Source organism: Myxocyprinus asiaticus, chromosome 25 (genome assembly GCF_019703515.2).
Source record: "Myxocyprinus asiaticus isolate MX2 ecotype Aquarium Trade chromosome 25, UBuf_Myxa_2, whole genome shotgun sequence".
NCBI classification, from domain to species: domain Eukaryota; kingdom Metazoa; phylum Chordata; class Actinopteri; order Cypriniformes; family Catostomidae; genus Myxocyprinus; species Myxocyprinus asiaticus.
Genome location: NC_059368.1, coordinates 15,776,228 through 15,802,406, shown reverse-complemented (window position 1 = coordinate 15,802,406; position 26,179 = coordinate 15,776,228). Strand labels below are relative to the sequence as shown.

The following is a 26,179-nucleotide window of genomic DNA, read 5'->3' as shown; positions in this document are numbered from 1 at the left end:
TGCTTGTGAGTGGACATATTTGCGTACAAACACACATTTTTACTTTGCTGAGTTCAGCAGTGTAGGGAGAGCCAGAGCTCACCCACACACACATTTTCCTGCAAAAAGTAGATAACTACAGAGCAGCATTTCTTTATCACTCGTCTTCATACAACACTAGTGAATATTACTGTATGATGACCATGCCCAGTAACACCAGCACTGCAGTAAACATTCTTGCATACAAAGTGTCGCGACAGACCCAAAAAAGTGACAAAGAAAGTAGTGTTGTTGCCTAAAGTGTCATAGGGTTTTCTGCTGTACCAGCAATTCTCACGCCCCTTGTGTACTTGATGATTTCCTGTTTCTGCTGATGCGATCCACACTACAACAAAAATACACTCACAGTATTGCATGTGCATGCAAACACACACAAGCAAATCTGGATACAATAATGCTTGATCTTTGAAGAAACACTTGTTCTGTGACCAAGTGACCTACTTCTACTGTTATATCACACAAGCAGCACATTGTCAGCTGTGGATAATCCCCAGGAGATGTTTACCCAAACTACCAAATATCAATCAAAATAATTTAGGAATTTACTTCACTGACTCTTATACCAATTCAGCTTTTGACATTCTTGCACTTTTAGAGCCTCTGTACAGCATGTTACCGCTATTCCGGTATGCATGAATGTGTTTGAGGCAGATAGAACAAAAAGGAGAGGGAGGATATCAGTGGTTGGTGCGACATGACTTCAGATAAGATAACAAGTTCATGTTCTATTTTGCAAACTGTGCTGAGTACACCCTGAAGATTTTGAATCTGTCTGCCCTCATCTTTAACCTCTCTGATACTAAAAAACAGTTGAGAGTGGTGCGTGCTAATGTCTTCCTTCAAAATAAACAAGCCTGATTAGGTGATTAAGGCTGAGGTCATTTTGGCTGTGTATATGTGAGTGTGTGTGTGTGGATAAATAGGAGATTAAAGTTCTAAACATAGAAACACTGAGACGTGCAGGAATATGCATAACACACAGACCTCGTTCCTCTCCCTTTCTGTCTTTTCCTTTCCCATTTCACTCTCTCTCTTTCTTTATGCGTCTTTGTACTGGTTCTCTGAGGCACAAAGGGCTTAACCACATTCTCACCACTGCTGCAACTCCCCATCATGACGAAACACACTGAAACACTCTGTGCAGACATGTCCTCTGAGCTGTGCCTGTCTATCGATTTCCCCCCTCCCCATCCACACTTTCCCTCTTGCTCTCACTCTTTTCCTTTCTCAGAGATCTACGATTATCCCCTGTGCCATATTTCTTAACAGCAGTGCATCTACTCTGTGTACATAAACACAGTCTTACAGGTGCGGGTAACAACAGCAGGTTTTTAAGTAGGAGCCTTCACCATGTAACGCTGCTGAGTTATACTGAGACATTAACATTGTACAGACCTCTGCCCTGAAATTCATTAGTGTGTCACAGGTCTGGTGTCGCTCTTAGAGCTTACTTCCACAACCATCAAGAGCTCAAACTACTTGCTGTTACAGAGCTCCTATACAATATCCTCTGTATGTGCAGTGGCCCCAAAAAGTATTTGGACACTTCTCCACATCTAAAAATGTATGAATCTCATTGTATTAGATAACTAAATTTCAAATCAAGTGACATTTATTTTATGGAAAGATAGCACAAATGTCAAGCAACCCTACTCTTTAGTAAAGTCAATGCCAGGTGTATGCGCAGATTATGCACACTGGTGGTGTAATGATCCATCAGTCTGGATCAATGCATCAATCAAATAGCCAGCGATGCAATGTTATCGATGCAATGCGTAAACATTGATGTATAACTTGATGCATATTTATTTTGACACTCTAATGCCAGCCATGTCTGTACTTTCCGATTTCATCAGGCGATGCATCAATCTTATGATATTCACTTGGCTTTATAAGCGCTAAATATGCTTCTCATGTGGGACATGGATGTGCGCAGAGTGATTGAAGCCTGAAGTTGCGCACTGCTCTATCTATGCGTGCCTGTCAACAGGGCTGCGAGCTCCGGTGACAGGATAGCGCAGAGCCGATAACATGAGTGATTAAGGGTACGTTTACACGACAACAATGTACTAAAAACGGAAACGTTTTTCCTTTGCGTTTTTGAAAATGTTTGCGTACAGACGACGGCGTTGTCAAAACAATCCCCGTTCACACGGATCCACGAAAATGACTACAAACACTGTATTATGCATGCCAGGCCAGTAGTTGGCAATGTCACTTTGTAAAGAAACACTACACGCCTGCACACATAAGCATTGCTCCACAGAGCGGTGAATACAAACAATGAAGATTGTGATCGCTGGTTGTAGAAGTGATGCAGTAAATCTACACTTTGCTGGAGAAGTGTCAATAAACTCAAAATCTTGAGCAGCACATACACAGTCCTGTAGTCCGCCATTGTAGTTTTTAATGTCTCGTGCATTGTTTTGAAGTATTCACGTGCACGCCAATAGACTGAACACTCAAGATTATTCAATAAACTCTGCTCATTTTTACCATCACTTCGTCTGCTGCCTTCTTCTGTATTCCCCCTGCTGACTCTTGGGCTGATAGGAGAGTAAGTTAACATAACAAGCTGTTGATGTTGACTGGTTTTGGATATCAGACAGAACTCTGATATATGATATCTTCTGACAGAGAGAGAGGTCTTGTATACACTGGATCTAACATGCATTTTCACTGCCTCATGTTTTCATATTCTAAGCATATCATTGAATACTGTATATGGCATCACATCTCTGTCTATAGGCTACATACATAAGCGGTGGGTGAATGAATTGCAGGGTAAAGGTACATCAAATAAAATTAAGTAAATAAATAAATAACATTTAAAATATAAATACATTTTTCCCATCTGAATCAATACATTAATTTCAAGATTTTCAAACTACAGGTTCTGCCTACTGTACAATGTTCACACTCCATACAAAACACTCCAAATGAATAAATTGTTGATTATTGTTATTTGCACAGACACCAGTATTCATATTGATAATTATACATCTCAAATTGATGCCTATCAATCCATCATTCTTTATATAACACGTAATACGCATGCGCATGACGTCATCATTTTCACATCGTTTTTGTATGTTTACACGGAGACGATAATGGCATCGTTTTCAAAAACTTGCACTTTGAATCCCGTTTTCATAAGTTTGCGTTTTCAGGCCCCAAAACGCCGTTGTCATGTAAACGAACAGCCAAAACGCATAAAAAGTTTTCTGTTTTTAGTTGAAAACGTTGTGTAAACGGCCCCTAAATCTGGCTTCCCTTGATATCTTGGCTCATTTGAATTCTACATGAGAATTTTCTATTTTTAAGTGCTATGGAGCAGTTCAACCATGTCAAACGGCTAAACAGCCACAATATTCTAAACAGTCCTGACGAGGTAAAGAGAAAAAACCTGCCCTGCACCAACATCATTTACAAGACTTTTCACATCTTCACATCAACACACTTACAGTTTACAACATGTACCACAGTAATCTGTAACAGAATTTTTCAATACAACTGTGGAAGTTGTAGCCAAGAAAAAACACAGATAGCATATACTGTCCTGTCGTGAGTATTTTGCATTGAAATAATTGCTTGACTGTTGAAGAGATGACAAATTGTCAAAATTGACAAATTGTTTCACAGCAGACTATGAGGTATCAATATAAGATTGTATTGTGATGAAAGCTGTGATTTACACCACTTGTAGACCTTGTTCATGCTAGTGCCTTCTTTGATTTTTAATGGGAATGACAACGAGGCTGTGAAGGATGGACTTACCATCTCTTCAATGGCACGCATGGTATAAAGCAGTTAAAAGCTCCTTGATCACATCTGATTTTCCACAACTCATGTGGTCTGGAGTTTGTTGTCTACTGAATGTTCTTCGAAAGATATATTTTCAATGTTTTGTCCGCGGAACGATCCAAAAACACTTTAAACTGCAATACAGCCCATTGAAGAGACGGTACAGCCTCGTTGTCATTCCTATTAAAAATCAAAGTTGGCGCTGCTGTGACTAAGGTCTATGCACACAGATGTGGACCATCTACATGTGTAGAAATATTGGGCTTCACACAGACAGTATGCATGGACTGTGAGCATGAACAAATTTACGTCACGTGCACTGTGTAAGACCTTGCAGTATGCAGACAACCGAAATATACTTTAACGTTAAGTGTCCAAATACACTTTGGGGCCACTGTATATGCATATACACTATAGCACACAGATCCATTAAAAGTCAAGTCTACTACCACAAGACTTAAGCCCTTAGAATGGAGCTCATATTTACTAAAGTCGGAAAAACCCATTATACTTTCATATTTGTTCTGTTCACACTGTGTTATGCCCCTATTGCATTAAATCACAGGTCTCTGAATCTAGGGGCATAATTAGCCCTGAGATTCCAGGGCAGGCCAGAGTTCCTAGAAGACTGCTTGGGGTAATTTTGGCTGATTACTGTCTGAAATACATTTCCCCATGGCAGCAGTATCTCAGCAGAATCTCAAAGGATGTTATTGAAGTTCTCAATAATAAGTCTAAAAAGTAGCACATTTGAAGTTTTCTCTCTTCTCAACTTTTCCTCTCCTTTCTCCCTTCTGCCATTTTGACTGGCTGACTCCTGTAAAGGGCTTTTCTCTAGTGGAACCCAGAACAAAAGCCTTCCAGTAACAACTCACCTACTGCGCTGACCTCTCTGGCAAAGCGCCAATGCATTCACACGCTCTCTGGCAAGTTGGACTCCTGCCAGAATCATTACACACATACACAGTTAAACTGGGCCTCTCTCTGGAATTATAAAAATGAGGTCTAGTTGAGTGCTTTGGAACGCCACAGACAATCAAGGAATACGTGAGTGAACGCATAGCACTGGCACCCATCCACTAAAGAAGACTAATACACGAGCAGAGTGCCAATCCAAGGGCTCAATCTCACCATAAAACTCCTTCTTAAGGAGGTAATCGCTTCAGAAATATAGAAAGAAGGGGAGTTTGCTGGGGTAAAAAGTGCCGACAAGTTCTTCAGTTGAGAACTGGAGCACAACTCTCAGACAACTTGAAAAACCTGCATAGCAACCTTCTCCCTGACACATACAACCATCCACACACGTCTACCCCATCACCAATCTTCAGCCTACTTGAAATGTAACAAAGTAGTGTGTTTATTTAAAAAGTGTAATGTCATTTGTATGCTTATGTTGACCACATCCCTCTACTCAAGGTTATATATGTGCATTTGGAATAAGTACATTAACTGGATTTGAACTGACCTTTGACACTCATGCACAAATATGATGTAAGAAAGCTGGTGCATTTGCACAGCTGTCAACATGCTTGCTCAGTTGACACTTTCCCTGTAACAAGGGAATTTATTTTAAAATTCGTATTTAAAAATTTGGTGAATTCATCAGTTTTGCATTCATTGCATCACAAATGCAATGTACTCTGCATTTGCACCCACAGCTGTGGCTATTTAAATAGTCATCAGAAAAAGGAAGTGAATTTATGTTCTATTTATGTTTGCAGACAGTCAGAAGTGGCGGTTGGATCACAAGACAGACAAAAGCCAACAGAGGTTTGCAGGATGTATATTCTTTGGTTCCTCTTCGTCCATCTGCTTGCAAGGTCCAAAAGGACTGGCATAATGCTTGTGTGCTCTTAAGGTGTGGCTATCAGCTGATACCATTTCTCACTCAGTACTTGTATTTTGAGGTGTCAGCGAAACTCCTGATTAAACACCATATGCGTATCTGACACAAAGATTATGAGCACCTGACTGCTTTTGTAACAAATTTATATTGCGTCAAAGCAGCATGGAACCATGTCTGACTGGGTATTATAGAATCATGCATATCTATATACGTATATATATATATATATATATATATATATATATATATATATATATATATATATATATATATATATATTTATTTATTTATTTGTTTTTAGTGCCATATCAGCAACAAGGCTATCCACACGGCAAGAGCAGATTAAGTATCAAAAAACATACAAATTATATAAGTAATTTACGTTTTATGTTTCACAGAAACTCTAAAGATATTTTTAGGTTATACATTTTTAAAAATGTCCGATAAGCTTATTTCTGAGTAAAACATTTGTCTAATAATACTAAAATCAGCGCAATTCAATAAAATGTGCTTAATAGTCAGTATAGTCTGACAGGAAAGACAAGATGGAGGTTCTTCACCTTTTAATAAAAATCCATGTGTCAGTCTAGAATGACCTATTCAACACCTAGTATATACAATTTGATCATACTTATTTTCAAAGTTAGAGAAAAGATTATTAGTTATACTGGGATTTGTTTCATAAAGCTTATTGTTTTTACATTCGTCCCATTCTATCTGCCACTTGTTAGAGATATAAGAGTTTAGTAAGGGTTTTAGGTCCGAGGGTGGAAAACTACACTCTGTGATTTCTAGAGAAAGGGCTTCTTTAGCTGCGATGTCTGCTTTCTCATTGCCTGACAGTCCAAAATGACCTGGGATCCAGCAAAAAAAGATACTGAAGTTTTCTTACTGTAAGTTATCTACTTTAGTTAAAATACTTAAAATAATGGGGAGATCAGTCTTTACAGATTCCAGAGCTTGAAGGCAAGATTTTGAATCTGTGAAGATTATAAAATGTCGTCCTTGTTCATTCTTAAAATTTTCCAGGGCTAAAAGCAGAGCACGAGCTTCAGCAGTAAAGATGGAGCATTGTCCAGGAATACGGATTCCACAGTGTTGATCTCCGATAACTGTTGCTGCCGAAACTTTATTATCTGCTTTTGATCCATCAGTGAAAACAGATTTATGAAGAGGGAAATCACATCTTATTTCTAAAAATTGCTGGTGGTACTCATTAGGGTGTGTCTGTTTTTTTTGTGTTGGGTCATTGTCAAAATGATATTTGGCCTTTTCAGATCCCACGGTGGAATAGGACAAACATGAGCTTGGGTTAAGATGTCCAAATTGATATCTAGGTCTATATATATATATACACCAGTGACAGGCCGTGCATTTACAGTCTAGGCCTTCAGTGTGATTCATGCCATTAAGAAAACTATTTCACAATGAATAAGACACACTATGCCTTTGGGCGTCATACATTATGTCGCAGCTAACTAGTAATACCAATTGACATTTTAAAAACACATCCACGCACAAAAGCCAGAGCTTGAAACGACATTTAATGCTCAAGCAAGCCAGCATGACTGTTTTGTGAAATGAATGTCTCCCGAACAGACATTCAAAAATCATAATTTTTCATATGAATCTACCAAGGAGGTCTATAATACCTGGAAACATCTATCTAATAATATTTGTGATTTAAATGTTGCTTGCAATAAATTTTGTTTGGTCAGGGTACACGGTTATGCTGCATTCCATTCACGTTGGATGAGGGATATTCCTACTTGATAGGAATCAATCAGCCTAATTATATGGGGCTTTATTGACCGACTAGTCAACTAACTGTCGACATAACCCACGACTAGTCGATTTTGAAATTATGTCATTTTGCACATTCCTAGTTATGAGTGGTTAATTCACTGTGGGTAAGCTAAGCAGTTCAACACATTTTCAGTGCTTTTTGTGGCAAGCCGTAGGGACTCGAAATTCTTCACTGTGCCAGAGGGAAGTGCTTTATAAGTACATGGGGCACTCTCAGGGCACAGCCGTTAAAGACTGATAGAAAAGTGTAGTTTTGGACAGCGCTCAAAGCCCGCTCTTTCCTCTAACCACCCTGGCATTCCCTTTCACTCTACACTTTCATTTTCATTGTAAATTAATTTCCTTCAAAAACACTACATTCCAAGTGTTGGGCTGTTGAAGTGGCCAATGCTATGGCTGGTTATTAAAGAGTGCATAAAAGAGCGAGAAACACTGAAAGAGACAGATTGATGTTTGTGTCCTTATCCATTTATATGTAGTGGTTTACGCAAATTTTGGTGCAGAGGTGTTGCCATAGCAACTGGGCATTGTTGACAAACTCTGTGGCAACAAAATACTTTTTATAGGATTACAAGAGTAAGTCTGGCCACAAGAAAAGTTGTTCCAATGTTTGTCACCAATTGGGACCTGAACACTAATGCATTTAATGTTATTCTCTGAAGTGCAGACTGGATAGAAGAGACCTCACAGTCTACTCCTCCCTCAGTCCTTTCGTTCTCTCCCGCCTCCTCTGCTCTCTTCTCTCACACTGAAAGAGAGAGCTGGAAGACTGCCAGCGTATGCCACCGCACAGTACACACACGAACAAGCCATGCAGCACAGCTACACACTGACCTAGAAATGCTTCCACTGCCCTGATTGAGTGCCCCACTGAACCTTTAAGCCAATCACAGATGGGAGGAGGAGTGCTAGTTAGCCAATAGCATTTGTTGCTCTCAGCACAAGATCTCTCAGTCTCTGTACAGTTTAAAAAATAAAAAAAAAGGAAATTGTTTCCGACCATTTTTTTCAGCTTCAGCACAATAATTTACTATTTCTTATTTCCTGATCCAGGGTTGACTGCACTGATGTCAAATCTGTCTCTTCATGCTCCAATCAAGTTTCGTCTCAATGGTGAAGAGTGTAGTATTGCCCAATCAAATATCCACTCAGTATACCCTAACACACAAAAACAAACATGAACTCCTGGATAAACTTACACACAACTGCATACATTTGGCAAATGCCAAAATAGGGTCATCAGGAGGTCATAGCATAGAGCCTGAACTGAAATGGTCAGCCTGAGTCCTGATATCCTCAGAGATTAATTCTGATCAGCAACTTAGAGAAAATCAAAGTGCATCCTTCATCGTCTTTCATCTTTTCTGTTTTATCTGCATGCCTTTTCTCTTCCATGAATATCTCCTCCTCTTTGTCTTTTTCTTTATCCTGGTTTCATTTCTCTCTGCATTAAGCAGTCTGGTGTGATGCATGGTGTGATAGTGAAGCTGATGTAATCACACATAGAAGATTACAGTGTGATTCGCGGCTTTCTCTATCCCGTTTAATCTCCCGTCACTCTCTGTACACACACACGAGCTTTAGCACACTGTATGTGTACATACACACACATTGTACACTTAGTCAGATCATATAACCAGCCACCTGACTAAGTATAGAGATTAATCCTCACACTGCACCACATCACACCACTGAGAAATCGCATTTACAACGGATACTATATAAAGCATATTCTTTTAAAACACAAGTCCTCTAAAAAATAACAGTATATTAAAAGGACTATTTCTGGTTCAATACAAGGTAAACTCAATTGACAGCATTTTTGGCATAATGTTGATTACTACAAAAATAATTTCAACTCGTCCCTTGAGTTGAACTCGAGGTTGCATTGAGTTACTTAAAATGGAAGTGAATGGGGCCAATTTTTGGAGGCTTTTAAGGCAATAATATGAAGCTTATAATTTTATAAAAGCACTTACATTAATTCTTTTATTAAAACTTGTGTATTATTTGAGCTGTAAAGTTGTTAAATCTTTTTAGTCATTTTAGGATTTACGGCATTATGTCGTCATGGCAACAAAGTTGTCAAATTGGATATAACTTTACACAGATAAGGTTAGTTGTGTAAGCAACATAATCACACTAAAATGATGCTCCCATGCAAATTATTTACATCTTGTGGCTATACTTTTGAAACAGTGAGTATTTTAATGTTTATGAATTGGCCCCATTCACTTCAATTGTAAGTGCCTCACTGTAACCCAGATTTTTGCTTTTTCTAAATGTATTTTTGTGGTTATCAACATTATGCAACAAATGCTGTCAATTGAGCTTAACTTGTATTGAACCCGGAATATTCCTTTAAACACAATTGTTGCACCAGAGACAAATGCAATGCTTTCCTGGTATATTACACAGACTGTAATTGTCTGCAGACAAACACTGCAACTCTCAGCAATCTGCTGTGTGTCAAAAAGTCTGGCCATTGCAAGCCTTTGTGTTCTCCTGGAAAAACCTTGGATCCTGCTGCACAGCTGCAGGAAGAGAGGGAAAAACAGAGAGCAAAAAGCTTGGTGGAAGAAAATGAAAAGTAAAACAAACAGGAGGAAGAAGTGGGGAGAGGAGAGACAGGAAAGGTACACTAACCCATATTTACTGAGCAGCACTGAGAGTAAAGAAAAATATCAAAAAAGGCAAGGGCTTTAAGACCAATAATACACACAGTTTTATAAAGTATATGGCACTGATACTTCGAGCGTCAACACATGGCGATGCCATTTTCTATGTGCAAAATAAATAAATCAGTCTAAAAGCCTTTTCAGTCAAGCGGTGATGTCATCCTCAACTAGATCATCAGCAATCCTCTCCCACTGGACCTATCTCTGTCTAACCATCCATCCATCTCTCTCTCTCTCTCTCTCTCTCTCTGCTATTTTCTCTTTCTTTTTAATTTAGCTTTATCAGGAGAGTGCATAGTGTGGGCAGAGTACTTCTTAACATTAATTATGAATTGTTTTACAGAAGGACTCTTATGTAAAGCTCTTTTTCCGAGTTTGGTTTAAGAGATTGTCCTACACTAGCAATACCACTTTGCAAAACTTTGCATACAACACTCACTGCCTTTTTTTACATCATTACACCACAGAGCTCTGACCAGAGTTTAAAAAAAAAAAAAAATTATGTATCACTGGATCCAAATAACACACAAGTTACAGTGCGGTCATTTTTATAATCTCTTGGACCTAAGGAGATTAAGTCGAGATGGTGAACTAATAACATATAACATTCTGCCAGATGAAGATCATGCTAGAGCAAGCCACTTTTTAAAACCACTTTATATACCATGCAATGTCTATGCAAACTCTCTAAGAACTTTGTTGATTGAACTTTCATAAACTGTTCTACATTGAGCCATTCATATTCAAACCAATGCCAAGACTGTATATTTCCCTAAAGGTCTACATACAACACAAGATAGTGTAACCTCGCACCCCCACCCACTCTTTTGCAGTAATCTGAGAGAAAAAGGAGGGAAACTGAGATAAAGAAGAGAGAGAGAGAGAGAGAGAGAGAGAGAGAGAGAGAGAGAGGGGGGGAACGAGAGGCCCCTTTTTCTAGTACCCCATGTAACCCTTTACTAGACCTCTACACAGAGAGAAAGAAAATGCAGAAAAGGAAAAATAAAACACTGTAATACCACAGATAAACTAGAGGCTCCTTTTAGAGAGCACACACATATTCATATATATATATATATATATATATATATATATATATATATATATATATATATATATATATATATATATATATAGGCAACAGACATAGCAGTGTTACAGTTCAAGGAACATTAGTGCATTTGGTCACTTATGCGCACATGCTTTCATCCACAGACACATAAATGAAACGCCATATCTTTGAAACATATGAGATATGAGTAAGGAAATGCATCACTGTTCCTAGCAAAGGGGGTGTGTGTGTGTGTCAGGGCCGGCCCAGACTCTGTTGGCGCCCTAGGAAAGATTTTAGATTGGCGCCCTCCTACCCTATTTTGTTAAGGCACAGTACCCAAAATTACATGCAAACTCCATTTGGTAATTTCAAAACTTACACGGTTGTAATTAAAGAATACTTTGGACTACCGGCCTAATAATGCTCTCTTTTGAAAGACGACACTTTGGAGTTTATTGTTGAAGGAAAAGCAGCAAAAAATGATATTTATTTAAAGGTAATATAAACGTTTATTTTTTGTGTGTTTTTTTTTTTTTTTTCATTTCATAGGGGACATTGGGTCTAGTTGTCACACTTTTTACTCAAGTGACTATTTCTCAGGGTAGGTGGTAAATTATTCAACATAATCTAGCAAAAAAATATTTATGAAGAAAAAAATTCTGAAACAACAAAATATAAAACCATTTTGGCGATATGTTATTGATAAAATGCATAATTATTTTTCACATTAAATATTATTGCATAATATTTATGACAAAAAAAGTGACGCACCTGATATTACCTATCCTGAGCAAAGTTGCCTGAATGGATGCCAGTGTGGTTTCATTGTGAAATGACTTGTTTCAAATGACTTAATAATTGCCCAATGCTATATAGCCCAACAGCAAAAGACACTTCACTGACCACTGCCAAAAACTTTTAATCTATAGCCTTGCAATTTAACAATTATCATTACAGTTGCCTTGTTATAACGCTGCATTACAGACAAAAATTAGATCACTTAATCTACTCAATGATGAATAAATGATTTCTATCAAACATTCTATAGTCAGGCCTAAATAAAAATCAATTGTATGGATCATTTTAATTACAGGTGTCTTAGTCAAACTCCAACAGTAGTCTACTATCATATCAAATAACCATCCAATTTGGAAACAATGGAGAAACTCACTTTTTACCTCTATTTTTTTTCTTGTATCATGTTGTCATTGTTGGTTGGCTTGTGTCACCCACTGAACCACTTATCAGTGTAGGCTCTAGCGTAAGTGCTAAACGACGAGTGCTGTGCTTTTCGGTTTGGACTCTTCCATTAACCTTATGATTTACATGCCTGATGTAGAGTGCAGTTTCAACAGGTAGGGATATTTGACAGCTGCTATTAGTGGTGGGTCATACTTAAGCAAGCCCCCCCCCCAAAACAAAAATGGCGACTGAATACTGAAAATAAGCTAATGCTGGGATCCTTCAGAAGTATATGCTACACACACCCAGGAACAGCACAAAGCTTGTGCTGTTCAGACTTTTTTCCAGACTTTTTTTGTTGTATGCTTCTTATTATTTCCTTCTAGTGTGAGGAATAATAGTATCTATACTTTCTCCATATTACAGCACCATGACTGAACGGGCCAAGGTGGAATTGAATCAAGATTATTTTGAGGACCTGATTCATTGAAACCAGCGCAAGATGGTGTTTATGGCTTGTCTGCTTGTCTTGCTGTACTTTACTGCTTATATCATGATCTTTGTTTTTATATTAATATTAGGTTACTTCGCATCAGAGCTACATTGACTAGGTTGAACATTATGATAATTTGTTTCTGAGAAGGAATAATTGGCGTAAGCAAAGACAGAGAATAATGTTTTGTTTTTTTTTTAGCTGAAGAAGGTATCTTAAAAGTAAGTACAAATGAGAAACAGACTAATGTATTAAAACAATTGCAGATAGAGAGAGAGAGATTCAGAGAGAGCAATGTGTCAGTGATGGCAGTCTGAGTAAGATAGCACACGAGATGCCCAGGAGCTGTGGAGCAATTTCATGCCCCCATAAACACTCTAGCACACATGGGATGGGAGTATAGAAAGAGAGAGAAAGAAAGATGAAGAGGTAGGTGGGGGAGGAGGGCAAGCAGAGGTAAATGGGACAAAACTGAGCTGAATCTAACTAAAGGATTCAGATGTTTGCGTCAGATGTGTGCCAAAAGGCATGTGCCACATTACTTTAGCCTAATTTTCCTGATAGACTGCTTCCTCACTCTGACTGAGCTGGCTGATAACAAACTGCTGATGTATCCAGCAGCTGGAACCATTGCCGACTTTACACCTAAGTCAGCATTCTGCCCCTATTCAACCTGATCCGCTGGCCTCCCCTGACATCCATATCACCAGAGCTGTCCCCAGGGCAGGTTAACGACAGGTATGTAAACACTGAAGGTGCAGTGAAAAGAGATGTCTCTGCTGATAGCATGCAAGGCAATGGGCTCTTAAAACAGATAATAGGTATGTGCCGATGACCTCACCATCTGTGGAACTTCTGATTGGCCCCTTATTTAGAACACACTGTATTGGTAAGAGGTGCTAGATTACAGCAGGTTGACAACTTCTTGGAGAAGACTTTCACTTTAGAGAAATTCAATTTGAGAAACATTAAAGGAATATTCCAGGTTCAATACAAGTTAAGCTCAATCGACAGAATTTGCGGCATAATATTGATTACCACAAATATAAATTATGAGTTGCCCCTCACATTCAAAAATTAGCCCCCATTCACTTCCATTGTAAGCGCCTCACTGTAACCCAGATGTTTGCTTTTTTTTTTTTTTTTTAAAGAAAAGGAGGGACATTCCGAAATTAATTTTTGTGGTAATCAACATTTCCACAAATGCTGTCGATTGAGCTTAACTTGTATTGAACCCGGAATATTCCTATAATAACAAGAAATATATACAGTGCACAAGCCTAATTCAATTGATTTGTACAGTAGCAGTGATCAAACCTAATCTGAAATCGTCTCCCTGCAAATATATATTCACATTTAGATTTTGTCTTGGGCCCAGAATTTACGTGATGACCCTGTTAGGTACACAAGCCATCACAAATTTGACTACCAAATGCTCTGTGCAATGTGGTCACTGCTTTGTTATGTCACAGAAAATAATTTGTTTAGTCAAGAAGGCTAAGATCTGAAAGTCTTACATCATCACATACCCATTTTTATCACCTGCTTCACAATACACATACAGGAACCGCAACACTCAATCTACTATAATCTAAATCTAATCTGGGTTAATCAATCTGATCCTGTGGCTAATCAAAAGTCGACACACACCCCCACACACAAACACTAAAATAAACCACCTGCGTCACCCCAACTAGGCTAATAATCGGCCACTCTTGTCTGGCAATATTTCTCTATTACCTCTCAAAGGGCTGATATATGACACTGTCAGTGAGGACATGTTTCTTTAAAACTATCATTTCCCGCTGTTCATTGTAATAATCACTCACTACAAAGCCCCATCTCCTCTCATTATTGCTGGCTATGTCTGCCAAGAGCTCCTTACACAGAAAGCTAGCTTTATTGTACTCAATTAAATTTTAACTTTAGAGAACACTTTATTCGCCCCTGCTCAGCGCTCAAGTCAGACAGACATAATTGGAAATGACGGGCCGGGAAGAAAACAGATTAAACTTTCAAAAGACTCAGGTCAGAACTGCAAGAAAGCACACCTTTACAAAGTGAGAGATAGAGGGATGGGAGGAAGTTAATTATCTTCCAGAATTGTCTCACATACCCAGTAAGTCAAAAAGTTTAGAAGAACTTGACGTAATAACAGAAAATATAAATACAGTCTTCTCTAGCACCATGGTAAAATAATCACACTCATGCTCTCAAGAGAGCAGCTCGGAAAAAATGGAGAACAAGTGGAAGAATACAAAATTAGAGGTATTTTGCGGTGCATGGAAGGATAGTGTCTGTAACTACAGACAGGCACTAAAAGCTGCCAGGTCAGCATATTTTAGCAAACTCAAAAGAAAATAACCACAACAATCCTAGGTGTTTATTCAGTACTGTGGCTAAATTGGACAGGAATAAAGCCTCGACTGAACCAGATATTTCGTCGCAGCACAATAGTAATGACTTCATGAATTTCATTGCTGATAAAATAGAAATCGTCAGAAATAAAACTGGAATTATGCAACCACAGCACCTCAGAAAACAGTGTCTCATAATTTTCCTCACGAGCAAGTTCAATCCTTCGCTGTCATATATCATGAAGAGCTAACAAAACTTATCAAAAAATCAAGTCACAACATGTACAGTTAAAGTCAGAAGTTTACATACACTTAGGTTTGTCGTCATTAAAACTCATTTTTTAATCACGCCACAGATTTAATATTAGCAACTATAGTTATGGGAAGTCATTTAGGACATCTACTTTAAGTAATTTTTCCAAAAATTGATTACAGACAGATTGTTTCACTTTTAATTGAATATCACAATTTCAGTGGGTCAGAAGTTTACATACACCAAGTTAACTGTGCCTTTAAGCAGCTTGAAAAATTCCAGAAAATTATGTCATGCCTTCAGACAATTAGCCAATTAGCTTCTGATAGGAGGTGTTCTGAATTGGAGGTGTACCTTTGGATGTATTTTAAGGCCTACCTTCAAACTCAGTGCCTCTTTGCTTGACATCATGGGAAACTTAAAAGAAATCAGCCAAAAAAAAAAGAAATTGTGGACCTCCACAAGTCTGGTTCATCCTTGGGAGCAATTTCCAAATGCCTGAAGGTACCACGTTCATTTATACAAACAATAGTATGCAAGTATAAACACCATGGGACCACGCAGCCATCATACCGCTCAGGAAGGAGACGCATTCTGTCTCCTAGAGATGAACATAATTTGGTGTGAAAAGTGCAAATCAATCCCAGAACAACAGCAAAGGACCTTGTGAAGATGCTGGAGGAAACAGGTAGACAAGTATCTATATCCACAGAAAAACAAATCCTATATTGATATATCATGAAAGGCTGCTCAGCAAGGAAGAAGTCACTGCTCCAAAACCACCATAAAAAAGCCAGACTACAGTTTGCAAGTGCACATGGGGACAAAGATCTTCCTCTGGTCTAATAAAACAAAAATTGAACTGTTATGACCATCGTTATGTTTGGAGGAAAAAGGGTGAGGATTGCAAGCTGAAGAACATCATCCCAACCGTGAAGCATGGGGGTGGCAGCATCATGTTGTGGGGGTGCTTTGCTGTAGGAGGGACTGGTGCACTTCACAAAATAGATGACATCATGAGGAAGGAAAATTTTGTGGATATACTGAAGCAACATCTCAAGACATCAGCCAGGAAGTTAAAGCTCGGTCACAAATGGGTCTTCCAATTGGACAATGACCCCAAGCATACCTCCAAAGTTGTGGAAAAATGGCTTAAGGACAACAAAATCAAGGTATTGGAGTGGCCATCACAAAGCCCTGACCTCAATCCGATAGAAAATTTGTGGGCAAAACTGAAAAAGCGTGTGCGAACAAGGAGGCCTACAAACCTGACTCAGTTACACCAGTTCTGTCTGGAGGAATGGGCCAAAATTCCAGCATCTTAATGTGAGAAGCTTGTGGAAGGCTTCCCAAAACTTTTGACCCAAGTTAAACAATTTAAAGGCAATGATACCAAATAATAACAAAGTGTATGTAAACTTCTGACCCACTGGGAATATGATGAAAGAAATAAAAGCTGAAAGAAATCATTCTCTCTACTACTATTCTACTATCATTCTTAAAATAAAGTAGTGATCATAACGATCATTAGGACATGTCCCAAGAAACTTTAAAATGGCAGTTTTCAAACTGCTTAAGAAGCCACAGCTTGATTGTGGCGAATTGGCTAATTATAGACTGATTTCAAATCTCCCATTTATGTCAAAAATACTAGAAAAGGTAGTGTCCTCCCAATTATGTTCATTTCTACAGAGAAATGGTATATATGAACAAGTTCAGTCAGGATTTAGGCTCCATCACAGTACAGAGACTGAACTTATCAGAGTTAGAAATGACTTACTCTTATCATCTGATCGTTGCTGCATTTCACTTCTAGTGCTTTTAGATCTTAGTGCTGCCTTCGACACCATAGATCACAACATTCTCTTGAATAGGCTGGAGAATTATGTTGGCATTAGTGGACTTGCATTAGCATGGTTTAGGTCCTATTTATCAAACCGCTACCATTTGTATGTGTAAACGAGGAATCAAACTAAACAAAAGTTAAGTATGGTGTGCCACAGTGATCAGTTTTAGGGCCTCTGCTTTTCTCCTTATATATGTTTCCCCTGGGAGATATTATCAGGAATCGTGAAATAAGTTTCCATTGTTATGCCGGTGATACCCAAATTTATATTTCGACTAAACCCAACGTAAATTCACAATTCTCCAAATTAGCAGAGGGTCAGATGGCCAGAAGTTTCCTTCTACTCAATTCCGACAAAACAGAGGTACTAATTATTGGACCAAAAACCTCTAAAAATAAGCTGCTAAAATATTATTTGACTCACGATGGATGTACTGTTACGTCGTCTTCTACAGCTAAGAACTTAGGTGTTATATTTGATACCAATCTGTCCTTTGAAAATCAAATTTCCACCTCAGAAATATTGCTAAATTACGACACATGCTCTCTGCTGCTGATGCCGAAAAACTAATTCATGCATTCATGACCTCAAGACTAGATTATTGTAATGCATTTCTGGGAGGATGCACTGCAAGTTCAATAATAAACTTTAATTGGTTCAAAATGCAGCTGCCAGAGTGCTGACTAGAACCAAGAAATATGATCATATTAGCCCAATTTAGCCCACATAGACTATAAATTAATTGCCAACAAAAGCCTTCATCAGCAAACTAACAAAGGACAATGCATCTATGTGAAGTTAATTCAGGATGGACATCAAATACATTAGTCATTAATCTTCCAGTTCATACAAAATCTTTGTTTAAACACTCGCACTTAACACTTACTTAGTTTGCGAAATTTAAACCATGACTTGCACTGCACACAAATAACTAATATTGGCATTATATTCATGATGTTTAGCCAGAGGGGAACTGGCCCCCACAGTGAGCTTGGTTTCTCCCAAGGTTACTTTTCCTCCATTAACCATCATCGTATGGAGTTTTGTGTTCCTTGCCACAGTTGCCTTCGGCTTGCTCACTGGAGTTCTAAATACAATTATTATTTAACAATTTAATTATTTATTTTTATACATAATTTACAATTACACAATGATGACTCTAAGACTTCATAGATATTACAGTTTCATTTTCTGTTAAAGCATGATTTCCTGTAAAGTTGTTTTGAAACGATGTGTGTTGTGAAAAGTGCTATATATTTTTTTTTTTTTTTTAATTACTTGACTTGAACTGTCATGAAAAAGATAATGAAATAGGGGCTAAACTAGAAAGACATTCAAATGTCCTTACCACAGAATATCTGCTTCTGATGGGCCGCTGTATTCGCCACCCAGTCAGGAAGTCTGTGTTTTAATCAAATGTTCTCAAATATGAAAATGTCTGCAGGGTGAGGGGGAAAAAAAGAGTGTATGCATTTGTAAGAGTTAGAGTGTGTGTAAGTGGTGATGGTTGAATCCCCATCAAGATTTGGTCCACATGCTTATCAGGCTTATCAGTGGTGTGTTCTGTCTGTACAGTGTAAAGGGAAAGTAAGAAAGCAGGCTTTCACCTTATCAAACAACACTCAGCCTACCTGTGCATCCATGTCAACAGCCTTGCATGTAACCATAGTGAATCAACAACCTTCACTTAAATGTATTTCAATCATTTACATTTATGCATTTGGCAGATGCTTTTATCCAAAGTGACTTACAGTGCCCTCATTACAGGGACAATCCCCCTGGAGCAACCTGGAGTTAAGGGCCTTGCTCAAGGACACAATGGTGGTGGCTGTGGGTTTTAAACCAACAACCTTTTGCTTACCAGTTCAGTGCTTTAGTCCACTATGCCATCACCACTCCAATCATGCTCCTAAACACACAGAATGCCTCATCATCTGTACTTTCCTGGCCTGTTTCTCTGGCACTCATACTGTACTTTGTAGCTTCAGTACCAGACAGAAAAATATACAAACCATCTCAGCATTTTGTAACATTACACAGCACGAAGATTCATGCCAGCCATGCACACATAAAAGCACTTAACACCAATATTCACAATGATTCACAGAAGAATCAAACACACTAAGTGGACTCCATGAGTGGACAATTATAGCAATTGCAGTGTGTTGGCAATCATACAGCCCACACATTTCCTTTGTGCTTTGGACGAAATAGCCTTTAAAGGTACAGATTTAATGTATGGTACTTCTTCTAGTGCAATGCTGCATGCATCTGTGCATTTATTAAATTAATGTTGCATCTATAAATGGTTTATCCCACCCTCTTGACAATAAATGGATAACAGAAAACACTTAAAATAGCCCCAACCTACACCCTGGAACTTTATCAAGTGTAATTTTCTTAATATGGACCCTCTGGGGGGTGATCCTTCTATTCTCATTGCCGTGACTGAAACATTTCAACTAGATCTAGCATAGCTGCTCAGAATTGTAAGTGTTCCAGGAACAAGAATATTGCAACATGTTACGATTTTAGTTTATTATTTATAGGTTGTGTAATCATATTATTTTTAAATGTGAGATAAACAGAGGGGTTATGCATGATAATAACACAGATAAGAGGATACAGATGAATGTGTATGTGTGCGAGTGTGTGTGACTGTGAGATACTCTCAGCCAAGAACTGACTCTTAAAAATTTAATAAAATGACCTGAATTAATGCTTGAAGCATTAAATAATTAAAAGACTGACTATTTAAAAAGAGTAAAGTACATAATTTGGCAGTGGATGCGCAATCTGTCACTGCTGAAGCACATTGTGAAGAGGAATGATAAATCAATACAATCTCACCACCTCTACACCTGCATGAGAAACCTTATACAAGATTAATATATAGAAGCTTGATCTTTTTCAAACACTGAATTAATGAACATTCATTTCCGAATGTATAGCCAGATCATTAAATTAATACATAGCATTTTCATACTGTCACCTTTGCAATAACAGTCAATCCACCTCTCTCTCCCATGCAGTCACATCAGTATGTTCTACAGGAACAAAGGAACCTCTTTATGAGATCAAATGAAATTCAAACCCTCTCATTAGAACAGAGAAATGACCAACGATCTGGTAGCCATAGTGATGCAACTTCTTGTAATTTTTTCATCTGTATCTGGCCATCCCAGTCTTTGTGCTTGTATAAGCCATTTTAAGCCTACTAATTTCCAGAGTTTCTGCAGAGTTCTTAAAATCAAATGTAAGACTTTTTAAGACCTTTTTCAAGATCTGAACAAATAAAATTAATACCGTATCCCCATACCAAAATAAACCAACACAATCTCAAAATAAATCATGTATCACAGACTCTTACTTAAACAGGTGGGGGCACACATTCAACATGGCCTTAACATTGCTTATCAGTAAAACAGGGTAGGCTATATGCAAGATTAAAATACTCAAGACATGTTTTCCACATGTATATCAAATTAAAATTGGTTTATGTACCATTATATAAATAAATACAAATTAGAGGTCGACCGATACTGAATTGTGCTGATTCGATAATGTGTTGAAAGAAAGCCAGTTAGTCTACCAATAGTTTTTTTTTAAATTGGTAGCCAATGATGGGGAGGGCCAGACAGAGGCTACAAAAGACCAAATGTATTTAAATTCCAGATGCACTTTATGGGGGTTTTGGGGATTTGGTTCATAGCTTGGAACTTTTAACTTTAAAGGCACTTTAACTTTGAAACACACCAGGGACTCTTATTTTGAAATGTTTGCACTTCACTTTTTCCAGCTGCTCACTCAAACAAATAAGGGATATAAAGGGCGAATTCCAATCTAAAGTGATCATCCCTATGCCCTACTCACTACAAAGGACAAAGCTCTTGATGTGGGCTCTCTATAGAGAGCATGGCATTACAGTTTGAATTTACTATTCACTAAAAGTATTGTAAAAAGTCCCTTTGTTAAAAAAAAAAAAAAAAAACGTATTTTGTTTGGAGCGACTCTTCGAGTGACGTCCCCTTCCCGAAGTGCCCATCAGGGGTGCAAAAATGCAGTTTGTAAAATGCTCAAAATGCCCACTCCTACAATAATCAACAACATATTATAATATAAGCAATTAAAAGTAAACATTGTCAAATTTCATCAACACTACATGATCATCATCAACAATTGCTCATTAGTGATCGCTTGTCATAAATTCGATTCCGATATGGCCTAATGATTGTGAACTGCTCCGCAACAGCTGAAAACACTCACAAGCCCCTGCATGCTTGGAGAAAATACAACAGTCACGTTTTCACTTTGAAAGACGCAGCGCATGCATTTATTTTATTAAATCGTATTCTTTTTAAGTTTGATAATCACATTAGGTCATATCACGATTCCTGTCTTTCTGCTCCCAAATTTAAGACTTTTTATGACCTTAAATTTTGGAAACCTGAATTTAAGACATTTTAAGACTTTTTAAGGATCCATGGGAACCCTATCTTCTTTCAGTATGCATTTTTTGTTTCTCAATTTAATTTGCTTACTCCTCTTTTTTTTTCCTCTCGCTGCAGTCCTAATTAGACAAGCTGGCACAAAGCCAGCCCTATGTTACAGGTTTTGCAAACATGTCCTAAAATGCCTAGGGCATCACTGTGGTGTACTCATATGTTCTCTCGCATTTCTATTGAGATTCTCTATTACAAGCTGCTCACAGTCAAGCGAACATAGTATTTTACTTTAATAATATACAGACATGAAGAAATTGTAATACACAATTTCAGGGGGGTATCAACCTGTGAAGTCTTTAATTATTATTAATGATTATCCAATTTCATTGGTTTTGATGGATATACATTCAATAAATAATGTTTGTATTTGTGTGCACATATCTGTCATACTGTGTACATATCAGTTAAAAATGATTCCATTTTTATTTAAATGTGAATCTGCATGTGAACAGTTTTCTCAGTTTATTACAGCATTGTTAATCGGAGGCTGTGAACACCAGTATACTCACTTTGTACAGAGATCTGCTCAGAGTCCATCAGGCGTGTGCTGGAATGTGTCTCATATTTACAGCTCGAGTTAAATAAGACAAGAACGCAAAGTTCAGTGGAACATGGTTAGAGATTTTTCTAGATGACAGAAATGGGAACAGGCACTGTACTACTCATCTGACAAAAAGAAGAGGGGAGGTAACCCCCCCCCCCCAATAATCAAAACAAGCAAGTACACCCCTCCCCCCCATATTTATACCATGATCAATGGAAACATGTAAATGCTTCACGCTGCAACCCCCCAATGTTGAAGAAAAATCTAAGACCTTAGGGAGGTGTGTTTATTTGTGTGTATTCGTGCTATAATTGTGGTTATAGTATTTGATCATAAAACATGTTTGACTGTTGAATAATGTTTTGCATAGCTGTTTGAGAAATATGATCGTTTTGGCTGGGGTGCATGCATACAAGGTCCTGAATGCTAGAAGAGTCGATGTGCAAACAGTTCCACGCTGAGATGGAGTCCACATAGTTTGCTGTTGCCACAGTCCAAGCAATAACTCATCTTTCACTATTCTAATTCGTTGCTATTTACAGCCAATGGGACAGGTGAGCTGGGCCTCCTGCAGCAGACTCAGCCCTTGACCTTGGACCCACTACCCCACCTCAGCCCCATCCATATACCCCCTCCCCCAACCCACCCTGGCTCTGTCAGTGAAAGGCCCATATGTCTTGTGTTGGCACTGGCCCATGGCAATAACATTGCCTTTGAAGGCAGTTGTGCACACTGACTTCTCAGGAGAACCTCGCACCATTCTGAGTCATTACGTAATTCCTAATGCCATTCAACGCCTACATAAACAATCTTGGCAGCTTCTATCTCAGGTAAATTTACCATGCCAAGTTTTACGTAAGCAGTAGTGTGTGTGTGTGTGTGTGTGTGTGTTTGTGTGTACATGTTTATACTACATTGTGGGAACCAAATGTCCCCACAAGGATAGTAAAACCTGAGATCACCTACATTGTGGGGACCAGCCAGCGGTCCCCACGAGGGAAATGGCTTATTAAACATACTAAACTGTTTTTTTTTTGTTTTGTTTTTTTTTATGTAAAAATGCAAAAAGTGAGTGTGAGGGTTAGGTTTAGGGGTAGGGTTAGCGTTAGGGGATAGAAATTATCGTTAGATCTGTATAAAATCCAAAAAATGCATGGAAGTCTATGGCGAGTCCTCACAATTATATAAAACATAGTGAGTGAGTGTGTGTGCATATGAACATAGGCGTGTTTAAATATATGGACATGTTTTAGGCGTGGCTGTGTGGATATTTTTAAGGGTTTAAACATAATCACAAGAATGCCCCATCTATTCCACAGGACATGTTATGTTTCTACAAAATAACAGGGTGAAGTATTGCACGAGCCCATCTAAATAAACTTTTCAGTTGATTACAATGTTTTGTTAGACGAAATCTCCATACCGACCGTGGGTAACTCGCTATTTATTTTACGCTGGCGTTCGGAGAAATTGTTTGTTTACTGGTGACATCATTAAGCCCTCTACACCATTCAGTCATGTGCACGCGAACCCAAGAAACCTCTTCCGGTTCTGCTTCTCTGCGCGTAATCACGCGTGGCCAAACATGCAGGAACACGCTAGAACATGTGTTTCTTGTTGCGATATAGAGTGACATCAGTACAAAATTGAAGAAAAACACAGAAACATAACAAACACGTGCATTCCTTATCACACGCGAGCCCACACAGACACGCGCGTGCGCGCGCACACATTCTCTCTCATTCTAGCGGAGCGCTTACCTTCCAACCGGCCGAGCTGTTGCTGTCGCCTTTGTCTTTAAAGTACGGGACGCTTCTGACCATCCAGTCATAGATCTGGGACAGTGTCAGTCTCTTGTCTGGGGCGCTCTCTATGGCTTTAGTAATAAGGTCTGCGTATGACAGGTTGCCCCAAGCGTTCCTACGCGCGGATGATTTTCGGGGAGTTTGCTGTTGGCTGCCCTGGCCGTTTACCCCCGGGCTCGCTGTGGTCGAGGGTGAGGACTGAGAGGAGAGCGGGGAACCCATGTTCTCTTGACCGCTTGTGGCAAGCAGTCCCTCGGCCATGCTTGGACTGCCGCTGTCCTCTCCTGCACCCGTGCCATTTGCGTGTATTGCCATCGCGCTGTCATCCTCATCATCCTCTTCCTCGGGGATGATGTCAGTGTCGTTGGACGCAGGCTTCACCGAGCTGGACTCCGGCAGCGGCCAAGTGCATGATCTCGGCCGTTTTTGCGGCTCAAAGTCCGGATCAATGGCAACATCCAGGGCAGACAGTGGCTCCAGGCTTGTCTCCGCCATCGCCTAGTTTAAGCTTTCTCCGTCTCTCCCCCGGTACTCGCAAGTTCACAAGTTAGATAAGCAGTGGGACGCGGTCACAGTCGCATTCCATGAATGCGTCTTTTCTACTCTAAATGGTGCTGAACGCTTCTTGAGCGTCTAGTGCAAATCTCAACGAACATTAACACCTCTCCCTGTGTTTCAGAAAGACACAAATACAATATGCAATTAAGAAATATATATCAATCATCATAAGCAAATGAGTATTATATTGACAAATGACAAAATCAGTTATTATTTTACCTCATGGAAACATCAATCTCCGTGCAATAGTAATTAACTACATGCATGAGTATATATATATATATATATATATATATATATATATACAATAACGCTTACACTCACACCATTAACCCAGACCTGGTCAAATCCCGCTGTCTTCCTCCTCTCTGTGTCGCACTCCCAGTCACTTGGTGCACTGATGTAATACAACTATCTCTCCAGCGCACCTCGTCAACAGCCACGGACAAAGCGCCACAACGTCACCGCACACAACCATCACAAGCAGTAAGTCACTGTAGTAACAAAAGAATGGTCAGAGCCGCAGCACACACAGCGGGGCTATGAATCAAAATGCTGTTATGTCAAGACACGAGCAACACGAGCGAAAGCAAACAACGCGTACTTGCAGAATGCAGTGATATTTTGTTGTCAATTGCCAGATTGACCCGATGTCCCTTATAATTCCAGAGTCTCTTTAACCGTTAAAGGTAAAGACGCGGCTCCCGCTCATTGTCAGTGTCTTGTTAGTGCGCGCGTGTGTCACGCAGAGTTTTGTTGTACTTTGCAGAAAAGTCCCTTCCAAAAAGTTCCTAGCTATCTGCAGACACAGGAGGGCTATCAGCTTTAATTGTCTGTCAGCACTCAAGCGAGCTCAACTTTGGACTGACTGACTGCGGTGGAGGAGGGCAGAATAGAAACGCAGCTTCTACCACTGAGAAGGACCTGCCCCCTAGCGTCCGCGCGTGGGATCGCCTCTTAAAGGGCCCCTGCTCTCCTCCAGTGCAGCTGTCAACAGGCGAGAGGACATGTTCGAACAAGTCACACAAGTGCCCGTATCAGTTTATCGTATTTCCAAATATAGATTCAGTTGTTAGAAATTGTTGTTACAAACAGCCTTATCTAGAAATATGATGAGGAATATACTGTAGATTGAGACAACATTTCTAGGTAACACAAGTAGCCAACATGTTGGTGCATGCAGAGTTAAAGGAGTAAGTGTGGCAAATGTGGTAGTAATTACAAATCTGAGAAAAAAATCTCTCTTTTTTTTCGGCATAATCTCATAGTAGAATTAAAATGTTTGTTTACAGCAATTAAACAAATTCTACTTTTTATTACAAAAGTTAAAAAAAAAAAAAAAAAAAACTACTCACAGACACTCTGACTTATCACAACAACAGTTAGTGGTATAAAGTTGCATATTAAA

The 26,179-nt window shown here is 38.9% G+C and overlaps 1 protein-coding gene across 5 annotated transcripts in view; it reads right to left on the bottom strand.

Moving 5' to 3' along the window:
- LOC127415916 (forkhead box protein O3-like) overlaps positions 1-25,624 on the bottom strand; it is a 40,179-nt gene extending 14,555 nt beyond the window's left edge. Inside the window, exons 1-3 of one of the 5 annotated variants that reach the window (XM_051654927.1) lie at positions 25,376-25,624; positions 24,991-25,265; positions 24,169-24,881 (exon numbers count right to left, since the gene is read on the bottom strand). In XM_051654927.1, the coding sequence (XP_051510887.1) occupies positions 24,169-24,708 (540 nt within the window). In that variant the 5' untranslated portion in view covers positions 24,709-24,881; positions 24,991-25,265; positions 25,376-25,624. Of the gene's footprint in view, positions 1-24,168; positions 24,882-24,990 lie in introns of all 5 variants that reach the window. The other 4 variants (XM_051654928.1, XM_051654929.1, XM_051654926.1 and 1 more) reach the window with 4 other exon arrangements.
- Between the last annotated feature and the right edge of the window lie 555 nt (positions 25,625-26,179).